The sequence below is a fragment of the Typopeltis vanoorti genome, chromosome 10 (genome assembly GCF_054136105.1).
Source record: "Typopeltis vanoorti isolate ZY-2024b chromosome 10, IOZ_Tvanoo_1.0, whole genome shotgun sequence".
NCBI lineage: Eukaryota > Metazoa > Arthropoda > Arachnida > Uropygi > Thelyphonidae > Typopeltis > Typopeltis vanoorti.
In genome coordinates this window covers 113,261,531-113,274,961 of record NC_143558.1, presented here as the reverse complement: position 1 = coordinate 113,274,961, position 13,431 = coordinate 113,261,531, and the positions used below count along the sequence as shown (strand labels likewise).

General features: G+C 35.1%; 1 protein-coding gene across 2 annotated transcripts in view; it reads right to left on the bottom strand.

The window, feature by feature from the left end:
- The window catches only part of Acf (ATP-dependent chromatin assembly factor large subunit), a 383,051-nt gene that overhangs the window by 204,371 nt on the left and 165,249 nt on the right, over window positions 1-13,431 (bottom strand). For both annotated transcript variants that reach the window (XM_090399798.1, XM_090399799.1), the window contains one exon: window positions 2,442-2,528. In XM_090399798.1, coding sequence (XP_090255924.1) covers window positions 2,442-2,528 — 87 coding nt within the window. The remainder of the gene's footprint in view (window positions 1-2,441; window positions 2,529-13,431) is intronic.

The following is a 13,431-nucleotide window of genomic DNA, read 5'->3' as shown; positions in this document are numbered from 1 at the left end:
GTAACAGATTGATTTGGAAGAAAATTGTAGATAGAAGTTAGTGATGATGTAAGTTTTTCATGTAGTACAATTGTATCCTGTACACCCCTTGAGGGTACATGTCAGAATTTGATGATGGCAAAAATAATGGATTTCATAAAAGTTGACCCTATGTATATTGTAGCAAGACTTAGTGTCTCATCTGTGAGACAAAAGTCTAAAACAAAGGAACTAGTTTTCTTCAAAATTTTGGTATGATGTACACATGGACAAGAAACATCAAAATACACTTTACTAGTTGAATATGCTGACAGGTACACTCTGTCAGGAGTGTACCATTCCCATGCTAACAAAGAGTAATTAGAAGGGAAGCATGTACTGTACCACAGTAAGAATTAATGGTGAAATTCAAAGTAAACAATGAACATGTAAAAAAAAGTGTACCTGCTGGCAGTCATGTGCTATAATGTTATGTTTTTGATGAATGAATGACTAAATTTGGTGTGGGATCATGCCTTGGTTCTCACTGTTTTGAGTGATAATGTAGCATGTTGGATGCTTCTTCAAAATTTGTGAAAAAACAGTTACGTTCAATATATAGTATTTCTATTTTTGGCCAAAATATTGGAATGCAATCAGTGGTTGTATGAAAAGCTAACTAGATCTGTTTTCTTTTAGACTTCTTTAAAATGTTCTGACATGCAGATTTTTTTTGAAACGCTCCTCACACAAACAACAGATCTTCCTGGCTTTTTTGGGGGGGGGGGGATTTCACAGGCTGTAAGAATGTGACAGCTTGTATAGCAGAATGAAAGCTGGTAATAATATACTATAACTTTGGAGAATATAAGAAATTTTGTATAAGAAATAACAGATGCAAGGAAGGATAATCACAACTTTGAAGTCTTACTTGTTTATTAATGTCCTGCGAATCTTTGTAAAATCCTGGTTATCACCTTACACCCATATTTCTAACTGTGACACATTTCTAGCTATTTACTCTTATAAGCACACTCCTAATGACATATTACTGCCAGCACACAAAACTAATAGAGCTATTGTATGCTTATTAAAATCTTTAATATAGCTTCTTGTAATATAGTCATTATACAGAAATTTTGAATAACGTTTTTACAACTACAGAAACCTAAAACTTTCAAAGAAACTGGTAGCTCAACATTCAAGAGACATGAATGAAGAATTAATTAATCACATGGTATTTTTCAACTCCATTCTGAGTGCCTGAACCATGTATGTTTCCTCTTCTCTTTCACTTTAAGTCACTCAAATGATTACCATGTTAAAACAGATTGAAATGAAGACGGATACTCGTAATTTAAAAAGTCACACACGAAAAAAGTAAATGTTCTCTGCCATGGACTAAGGATCAGATAATCTCAGAATCCTGCTCTTCAGACCAAAAACAGTATGTATTCAAGTCACTTCAAGCTTTCAGATATGGAAAACCATCTATCACCACTCTCCAGCCAGCAGATTCACTAATCACTTGGCAGAATTTCTCCTGGCATGTGACTGCCAAGGCCTTCTAAATTCAAAGCTTTTGTATTTAAAAAAGCTATGCCAGCAGTTTTGCCATTCCCTTTGATTCATAAGCAGATTAAATATTACAAGTGGCAAACCGATATTTAAATAATTATTTATATTTACTTAATTGTCATCCTTTATAAATATGTAGCGATTTAATAAATGAAGTTTCATTTTAGAAGAAGTCTTGATTTCATGATTACATGTAAATATATATACATATGAACCAAGATGGGCAAGAATAATAATTCATGGTTAGCAAACAAGCTGTCATATACAATAGTAGTAAGATGTGCAATTACTTCTAAATATTCTGTGTTGAGATCTCTTTCAAATTTCAAAGTGGAGATAAAAAAAAAAAAAAAAAAGTATATGCAATATTTTAGTGCGCCAAAAGTTCATAGTATAAACATTTTAAGATTAGACTACAACAGCAGCAAGATTTTGTGAATGTGACATTTAAGTGAATACACTTAACTACAGTAGAAGAAAACTAGAAATAACTATTCCAGGAAAATACTCAAGCCAACATTTCACGTTTTTTTTTTTTTTTTTGGTTTTGTTTTGTTTCTCTAGTGTACATCACTTGCCTTAAATGTTTAGCTGGATGGTCTGTTAGTATTTTATTGTTTTAGTCCAGAATATTTGTGATGCTTTAATTATCAAAGACTTGTGTTTCTACTGTGGTTACACATATTCACTCATGTCAATGTCACAGATTCCTTTAAGAGATATCGTTAATGATATTTACATACCTGATATTGTAATACAGCACCTACACATGATAAAAGTATGAAGCTGCTGTTACAGTTTTGACAGAAACCATTAACTTGATCACAAAACTTTTGTGAACAGGTTAAGTGCTATGAATTATCAAAACTGATAAACTAATGACAAAATATAATGCTAAAGCTTACCATGATATAACTGGGGCCATGATGCAGAAGCAGAAGCAATCTGCATTGCAGATTTTATTGTTAGATCAGAATCATCTTCTCGAACATCTATATTAAAAGAAAAGTAGCCATCACTAAAGCAATATATAGAACATCACAATAGAGTAATATACATAAACTTTGCTTAGCCAGAAAATAAGAAATTCTATTTGACAATGATTGTTTAAACATCGCATTTATTATGTTCAACAGCCTTTTCAGTAAGACTGAGTTTTGTGATGACTACATTAGATGCCTAAATTCATTACCATTTTATTGAAACGACTAACAGAACTTGTATAATGGATATATATTTATATATACACAGGTATCCCTCAATGTTACTGCCTATATCAAAATCAGATCAGATGCGAGCTCTGCAGGGTTAAAGGCGCATTAATCAAAACTCTTGGCGCATTAAGCAAAGGATACCTGTATATCATCTTGAAATTACTGTTTTTCAGCAAAAACAGAATTTTTTTTAATTCATTTTTCAAAAAGAAAACCAAGTACAGTCCATGCAGATATTTTCTCTAACATGATGCTACAGTTGAATTATCAACAACTTGTTGATATTTCAATGAGGCAGGAAATGGAGATGGATGAAGTGTCTTTCTACTGCTGGAGTTGCAATTTCTTTTCCATTTTTATTTTATGTGAGTATAGTGTGGGCATGCTATTAATTCAGCCATTGATATTTTATGTAATTACACTTATTACATAATATAGGAAGTTGATTATTCAGTTATTAGCATAAAATCTATACAATATCTTAATTTTTTTTTTCTCACATTAATCCTACCAAAAGGCTGTTGACCTATAATTAGTAATAGTACTGCAGGGGTACTACCAATGGTGAGATAATCTGGAAGCCTGGTCTAGAGAATGAATACTGAACTTTGCAATTTGAAGTTTCCAATAAGCAAGATGGTGGTCACAAACTAAACAATGAAATTCATCTATCTCCTATAGATATTCACAAAATATCCATGTCTAGCAGGATTTCAATCCAAAGCCTACTGGTTGGAGAGAAGGTATGCTAATCACTCAACTAAGTTGATGTTTAGCATTAATGGGGGAATTATATTCTTTAATCAAATAACTTATATACTTCAGATTTTAACATTTATTTATAAGTTTCACTAGATTTTTTACAAAGTCTTTCAAAGAAGACTGCTTCTTAGTAAATTAATCCATTTACAGCAATTCTCATTACACCAAACTCAGATGTACCAGAGGAATAGTTTGTTGCAGTGAGAAAGTGGTCATCAGTCTGTAGGTGGTTAATATGATCTCTGAAACCGGGCTTAAATTCTTCAAACATATGTTGAAATATCATATCATATAATGTAATTAAGTAAATTGGTGCTCCAAAATCTAAGGACAAACATTATTTCTGAAGATTACAACCACAAATTCTGATGAATCAGCTTGTGGAAATTTGTAAAACTGGCGATTTCAATTAGAAAGTGAGCACACATTCAAAATTTCAAATTGCGTGCAAAGGGGGTTAAGTGGTAGTATGACTCCTTTTGCATGCAAAAGGCTGCACCAAGCAAACTGTGTTTGAAGAACTTTATTCTTTCATGAAAGAATAAAGTTCCAAACCTGGATGTCTTGTAATGTCTCAAAGGTATCATCTAGATTAGGGGTTCTCAACCTTTCCCAGTGGCGTACCATTATATTTAATTCAAGATATTAGATGTACCAGTAAGGCAGTGGATCACGTACCACCAGTGGTATGCATACCATAGGTTGAGAATCCCTGATCTAGATGAGTACATGCAGGAAAGCTTGAAGAATACTGTAGAATTAGTGATATCGCCAGAGAGTTTGGAATCTCACATAGCACCATATCCAGATCCCGGGCAGCATTTCAATAGAAAGTGTTCCAGATGTTTGCTAAGAGATTGCTTTCGCCATACCATGGAACACAAAGAGATTTTTGGTTAAAACAGCAAAATGGAATCAATGCACCAGAACAGGTCAGCACCATTCAAGCACAGATGTGTGGATATCTCGTAAAGTTGTGGCAAGAGGTCTGCGACAAGTAAGCCTAGATGTCCAATGGCCTGCATCCCTTTATCCACAGCTTATCGTAGATCATGTTTTCAGTAGTTTCATATCCATAAAAATTGGACAAGACACCAACGAGCTAATGCACTCTTAACAGATGAGAGTCATTTTGAACTTTCCTTCGATTCCAGATGGCACTTGATTTGCCATGAAAGTGGTACTGTTTACCATCATGAGAATGTTCTTGAAAGGAACAGATATGGTTGTGTTGGTTTCATGGCGTGTGGGGAGGCATTATGCTTAATAGATGCACTGAATTACAAGTGCTGGAAGAAGGGACTATGACTGGTGATCGATATTGCAACGAATGTCTTCAATGCCATATCTGATTGTTCTGTGATGCAATAGCTTAATTCAATGCTGCTCAAAATTCCCCTCCAGAAAACAAACAAGGCCAACTCCTCCTTGCTCTGAATGAGGAGTGAGTCACTTTGGCTCAAGAACTCCTGAATCACTCGGTGCTAAGCAGAATACGGCTTTGCAAGAGCTGCATTGCAGTTGGGGAGGACACACACACATATACACCATCCATCTGAAATGCCTCTCTGCATAGGCTGCTGTAAGCACTGTGCATTAATTCCTTAATTACGTTCTTAGGAAATTTGTAACATTTGCCAAAACAACATATTACAATTTAATTTGTATGAAATTTATAACGCATTTTTTGTGTAATATAATTTATTAATATGCTGGCAATAAATTTATGTCCACATTTAGCTGAAGTCTTGAAAATTTTATCATATGCAGGTAAAAACATAGTTCATTGCTTAGCTTTTGGACACCAGTGTAGTTAGTATTATAACATAGTAAATGTTAGGTTTTCATAATTTAGTGGAGATCAATGGTACGCACGATTAATTACATATAATTTAAGAAATGAATAATGAACTAGCCAGGCAATATTTTGCATACTTGCCTCACACCAGCAAGTATGCAAAATATCAGATTCTTCTGCATACTTGTTTCTATGTATTTTGCTCTGATGATGGTGCTCTCCAGTACAAACTTATTTGTAATAAATAATAATAATAAATAAGTTTCAAGTTTTTAAATTATGTATCATGATATTTACCCGATGCAGTCAATACGGTGTTTTTTTTTCTGATTTCCATTAAAAACAAACAAAATAAATAAATAATGGAAGGTTAATATTCACAAACCAAAAAGTCTTTTCTCGTGAATTTTTTTGTGAGAAAAGACGAATTTTTTTGTCTGGTTAAAAGATCAGAATAATATTCCCCAGTTATTGTTTTACCCTTTTCAAGATAATTAATAAATAAAATATCTTTTAGCATCCCAAAACACTGATGAATGCTCTGTGAAAAGAAATCAGACAAAGCCTTTGGCAACTAAGTGACTATGTGCTGTTTGAGAACAGAGAAAAATGTAGAGAATCTCAGGAAATATAAAAGCATAGCAAAGACTGAAATATAAAATAAGATAAAAATAATACTGAAGACCTAACAAAAGATTAATCTAGATAAGAAGCCAGTAATAATGTCAACTTTGCACACAAGAATATTTATGGAAATGGCAATGACTGAGGCTTAGTGAACTAATTTTTTAAAAGTAAACAATTACACATATTGGAAAGAAAATACCCACAGTACAAACCTTGATTACATCATATAATTTATGGTTACTCAGTAATTATAATGATTTTCCATGTGTATGTGCAAGAAGGCTAAGATTTAATCTGAAGAAATTTCTGATAAGTCTCATTTTTTCCTTTTTCTCAACCATACTATGATTTTTCAAACAACACAAACAGATTCCCCAGCCTAAAAAAAAACATAACATTTTTTGTTCAAGACTACTACTACTCAGTTGTATAGTACTAGCAGTAGTAATAATTTGAGAAAGAGCAATATATATATATATATTCTCAAGTTCATCCATATGAGAACACTTTGGATGGTACATCAAAGAACCCCACTTAAAATGCTTGATGCTACCCAGGAAAGGTGATATGCTTACTAAGATTCCCTCCATCCTACCAGAAGACTTCCTAAAAATTACTAAACCTTGGATCTCCTCTGCTCAAGTTATTATTTTCTCAGTTTACTGTCTTTACCACTCTACCTAAGTCTGTTGAACATGCTGGCACTTCTGACTATTTCTCTGTGAAAATTGATTTTCTACTAATCATCCCAGTGAAATCATCTTCCCTGGATACTTCAATGTTCATAATTCAGACTGGGTTCCCTTCTTCAACTTCACAGGTTAAGGTGAAAGGAAGCCAAATTATTTTGTCAGCAATAATCTAACACAAACTGTTCATCTCAATGACAATACCAGATAATCCTCACCATTCTCTCACCATGGTCAAAAAAACAGTTATCGCTCCAAATACACTGCAGATGTTAGCTTTCCTCTTGGCAACTCTGATGATTCACTTGCTCATGAATCCTTTTCCACAGATTAATCTTCTGTATAGCATTACTGGGATGAAAAGCTTACCTCCTGCTTAAGAGTTAAATGTAAAAATTCTATACTAAAGCCTACTGAATGCAATGTCTACTCTTCCTAGTTTCCAGCTACTCACATTCAAATGGCACCAGGGTAACTAAAGAATAAGACAGCAACTTGCCATTAATGTTTTCCCCCATTTATTGTACAGATGACCAAGGCGAACCTCTCAATATATTATAAACAGCCCAAGCACACCTCTGATCTTTTACTAGGAAAGCACAGAAAAATCTTCAACAGTCTTGGTATTAATTAGCCCTCGGAGGATGTCATCCTCCATCCACCTATTCATTGGACATCATCAGATGCCACATAGTCACTTAGTTGCTTGCTCAGTGATTTGCCACACCAGTCCTCATGAGGTAGTATGTTATATGCTTTTCGAGAGGCTTTAACTCTCTGAAGATCGCAGAGTTGAAGCGACATCCTTCCAACTGTGCTAAAATTGCTCAATAGAATTAACACCAATTTTAATATAAGGTATCATACTCAATGGGCATCTTCCCAAGTATGGAAACGATGCTTTAGGATAAGCATCAACCTGTCCCTAAAAAAGCGACATAAAAGTCAGATTACAAACTGCTATCCTATTGTTCTCACTTCGCTTGAAAATAACAGAGGATGATGAACAGTCAACTTTTTCACCATTAGGAAATAAACAAAAAATTAGTGACCACCGAAATGGATTCTGTCATTTTTATTCCAAAATACATCCCTCCTTCAGGTTACCTTATCTTTGGACACACGTCTTGGAAAAGTTTTGAGAAACTCATGATTTTGATATTTCCAAGCCATTGCATTGAGTCTGGTATAGAGATATTCTTGTCATGCTACCACATTACAGCGTTCCCTGAGCACTTAAAAAACAGACTGCTAGGTTGTTTTTTTTTTACACTCTCTGGACACTCATTTCTAGTTATAGTGGATGGATTCCTGTGCTTTCATCCATTTCAATAAGCTCCCACTAACCTCTCATCTTATCTGATTCTATTATTGTGCTGATAACAATGCACTATGTCCATCTTCTTCATTTGCAAAACCTTGCAGAGTTTCTCAAAGGTGATATTTGGCAAAGATGATTTATTAGTTAGTTTTGAACATTTCTGCCCTTTTCACAAATGTCCCAATCAGTGATACAATTCTTCTCCAATGGAACAAATTATTTGCCACAGCAAATATTTAATGTGAATGAGACCTCCTTGTTTCGGAAAAAAATGCCTGAGCAGACATTCATCCACAAAAAGCTAAAATCTTTACCTAGTTTCAAAGCTCTTAATGCCAATATTATGATTCTGTTATGGGTAATGTGGCTGGATATAAACTGAAACCATTTGTGATATGGCACAGTGAGAATCCATGAATCTTCAAAAACATTAGGAAGCATGCTCCTAGTTCATTATCGAAGCAATAAGAAGTCATGGATGACTCAAAAATTGTTTGAGGATGCCTTAATCAACTGTTATGCAACTGAAATAAAATGTAGAATTTAAAATTTTATTAATTCTAGATAATGCTCCAGGTCATGTCTTATAGCGGTGATCTTCACCAAGTTCAAGGTCATGTTTCTCCCTCCAAACACTACTTCATTGACTCAACCGATGGATCAGGGAGTTCTTGAAGTGTTTAAGACTTATTATCTATGGACTTTTTCACAAGCCATTTCTGCTACTGAAGGAAATGACCAGACTCTCATGCAATTCTGGAAAACATTCAATATTTATCATGCTATTAAAAATATTGGTGTGGCTTGGGACGAAGTGCCCTCTCAATGTATGAGTGACATATGAGAAAAGAGAAACAGGAAGAGGTAGTTAAACAATTTACAGTGAACGGTCTTGCAGATATGTTCTCAGAATGGCTGAAGACATGGACCCCCCCCCCCCCCCCCCCAAATGTTGAATGCTACTTAATAATAGAAACAAAAGTACATGATGTGTTTGCTTGTTATGAACAAATTTATGATGAAAAGAAAGGGAATAAGCAAAGCACATTTTCATCAAAAAAAAAAAAAAAAGGTTATACCAGAAGAGCCACAGCCTAATCTTTTACACAGGGAAGGTAATGAAGATGTGATTGTGGAGGAAGATTTGGATGATTATTCTCCTGTTTTCTAGTGGCAGTAACACAGTACAGTTTTATAATAAGGTTTAAAAATTAAAATAACAGGTATACTTATTACGCTTAAGTCCCTAACCCCCATAACTCTGTTGATTTAATGTATCGACTTGCGTCCTGCCGGATGGAACGGAACCCGGACGTAAGTCGATGGATGACTGTATTTGGTGCAAACTGCAACATGCCTTATTTTGGCCAGACGAATTACATCTAGAGGAACAAAAAAGAGACATCACCTATGACAGAACCAGAGCAAGTGCTCTGGTTCTGTCAAACCACGTCCTGAATTAGGCTGACACTAACAATGAAAATGCTATCATTCATCCAGTCATATGGGACAAATCAGAAAATATATCTTTCAATGCTATGATGAACTGGAAAGAAGAAGAATTGTAGAATCTAAAGAAATCATCCTCCATCCAGTACAACGGGTGAAATGACTACAAGAAGGGAACTAATAGAGTTTGAAAGAGGAGTTGTGATGGGATGCCGTACTGCAGACCTATCTCTTTTGTAAACTGCTGACAAATTCGGTAATCACAGGTCAATAATCAATGATACTATACGGAGATGGAAGTGCAGGGAGTCAACTGCAAGTGCTACCGTAGTGTATAACCCACCACACTCACCGAACACGAATGTAGGCTGCTGCAAAGGATATGTAAAAACTGCCATTTATAGTCATACACATTGAATTCGGAATTTTTACATATCCTTCCAATGTGCTCATCACGAATGAGCACATGATCCTGAGTCACTCAAGCATTGATGGCATGCTTCCATGCTGTTGGGTAGATGCCAGTAGAATATGAAAGTTGTGTGTGTCAGTTTTTTTTTTTTTTTCCCCTTCCAACTCTTGCCTGCACGACCAAAGTTTCATATTCTACTGGCATCTACCCAACAGCATGGAAGCATGCCATCAATGCTTGAGTGACTCAGGATCACGTGCTCATTCGTGATGAGCACATTGGAAGGATATGTAAAAACTGCCATTTATAGGCATACACATTGAATTCGGAGCTCCAGTCATCGATTGGAATACAAATCTGCACAAAACATTCAGAACTGATGCTCACAACATGGATTTTCATGAAAACCCAAGGAAAAAGCAGACCTCTTGGCATTAGTTTTTTTTCCCTTCCAACTCTTGCCTGGATGACCAAAGCAAATCACCTCTCATAATTCCACAAACTGCCCACACTGCATGCCCCCTCTGAACTTTTGCCAAAAGGACCTCAGAAAAACCTCATTAATCTTGATACTAATAAGGCTCCTGGTCCAGATGGTATTCCTCCAGTTATGCTCAAGAACTGACACACATCCTGTAGTCTATAGAAACTTTCATATTCTACTGGCATCTACCCAACAGCATGGAAGCAAGCCAACATCCAGTTTGCACCCAAAAAGCAGACAAAAGTCAGCATCTATTACCCCATTGCTCTCACCTCAGCATTTTCAAAAGTGATGGAGAAGTTTATCAACGACTAGCTTCTTCATTACATGGCGACTCATGAGTTAATTAGCAATCATCAAAATGGATTCCACCATTATCGTTCTACAGTCGACCTCCTAACTAATCACACAGGCCATAGAAAAAAATTGGAGAACCTCATGTTATTGCTCTGTCAAGCAAGGTTTGTAGACTATAAAAATCATGTATGAATGGAGACCATGCAAAACACATCAGTGCTTGTTCACAGCATGGGCAACACTGGCAAATGCGGCCGGTGCCGGAAAGATACGACTAGTGGTGAGGCATGACAGGAATACGTACATATAAGAAACCGCACAACTCCGGATTCCTGTAAGTCGGGGTATGACTGTACTACATATTTTATATCAATAACCAATGACACCACTCAGTGTTTACATAATTACAACATGTTCATTGATTAATGATACAATTTCATCAATTAAGAATGGCATACAAAAAGCTTCAGTTTACTTAATGTTTACACACTGGAACTTTCAAATATTGCAATCTATCCCAAATTATAAATATATATTTTAATTTACTTTTATAGAAAAAAGTAACATATCATATAAATAGTATACTGAACATATAAAAGACTGGTAATTTCCATTTCACTTAAAAAAAAAAAAGTTTGAGGTTAGCATGCACAAATTCAACTAATTAAATGCACACACTTTGCTTATAAATGAAACAAAAAAAAATATGCAGGGACTGTTCACTTTGAAGTCAATAACAAATATAAGTTTCCATATATAACAGGGGTTGTATTTTCTACATTCAAAAATTATAGCAAACTATTCACCCGCCCCCTTCCCGGCAAGGACAAACAAACTCTATTATATTTGCACAGTGGGTATCAAGTGCCATGTCAATGCATCCTTTCTTACTTTGATTAAAGAATGTTCAAAAGACAAGAGAATTGATGAACAGTAGAGCAATACTAGCTGTATCAAATCCATAAGCATGAACTCAGTTAGCAGAGTGCTAATGCTAATCAAAGAACACAAACAGCTATTAACAAGAAGCCTGAGCCCCATTACAATGTCATAACCTGCGTTAACCATCCTTTTCTCAAAAGGGGAATTTTAATGCGAACTGAATTATTTTGTTATATTTCACACAATAATTTGTTGCACAATGCCAATAAACTATAGCCTGAAATTAAATGACACCAATAGTATATAAGGTTAAATTAAGTTAGTTACTCCAGAGTTCTTCAAGTTGAACTTCATGCTCATGTTTTCTAAAGAACAATTTAAACATTACTATTAAATATCTTGATTCCATCCTTATTTTACTGAAGTATGAACAAAAGTATTTGCCAATAAAATAACTTCACAACTACCAAAGGAATAAATTCACTGACTTCACATCAAATTGAAAAAGATGAAATAAATACAATTTCTTGTCAAGTATAATTTACTTTCCAGCGAGAAAAAAACTTGCAGCTAAAGAAAAAGCAGTAGTGTTAAAATAGAAACTTTTACTGTTTCGTAAAAACACGATTGAACAACCAAATCAGTTGTCATTAGTGGGAATCCAATGAAACTCACCTTAGTATGCTTAATACTTTTAGATGATATATCACAAGCTTAGATAAAATACAGATTAAAATGTACTGAGGACATGCATGACAGCTACTTGGCCTACACAACTGCATTATTCATCAGAGCAGTCAAGTATTTATCATGATTTCTTGGAGTCTATTTTGACCAAAGTTATAGTGATTTGATGATGTTATATCAAAAGCTTATAAAACTTGATGGTAAGTTTGAATATCACAGCATTATTTACCAGCATACCATCAGAAGATATGATGCAGATTTGCAGTATATCTTCTGATGGCTGAACATGTGGAGTCCAACTACTTTTAACATACAGCCTCAACCAATCTTGGTATGCTATATAAATGATACTCAGCACTTGATACCATTCTAAATCAAATTTGAATAACTTCTATCAAAAAGATAATCAGTTATCATTCCTAGATTATTACATCTTGGTCAAATAGTGGTGGAAAAAAATTTAGCTTATCACTCATCAAGCAATGAAATAGCACAAAAACATTATTCAGAGAAAATACCATTTGCTCCATTGATTTAACATTTACAACAATGCAACAGAGGTGCTTAAGGGTCAAAGCTGTATAATTGAGAGGAGACCTCCACATAATCTTTAAAGGAATGCGGAGAATTGACCAGGGCTTCTTAACTAATGTCAAATCCTCACCTTCTCGTGGTGCACCCTGTTGGGTATCTACTTGGATACTGAACGAACGAGGATGGGCTGGCAATTTGGGATTTAGCCGACCAAATTGTATTCTTATTGGCTTAAACCAATATACAAAATGATGGTACAACATGACAAAATTTCATGCTGGCTGGAGTGTTGCGAGGTTAAACAAGGCCCATGTTGTTTTCGCCAGGGAACCAGGGCGAACAGCGAAAACTCAGCTGCTGGAACAAATCTGAAAAAAACACCCTATCTCAACATCACCACAATCAAAGATCGGTACTATCAACATAAGAAGCCTAATTGGCAAAGAAATGGAGCTAGCTGAGGATTTAGATAGGTACCAGATCGACATAATAGGGGTGACTGAAACAAAAAAGACAAAAACTGGTGAGGTCTTTCTGAGCAATAAATACAAAATGTTATATTCAGGCAATGACAATCAAGGAAAAGAAGGAGTAGCCATAGTATTCAACACAAAATACGAGGCTAATCTTCTTGAATGGCAGTCAGTCTCAAGTAGAGTAATGTGGGCAAATATGAGAATGGGGAACTGGACAATGTGACTTATTTGTGCCTATGGTCCCACAGAAGGTTCTACGAAGG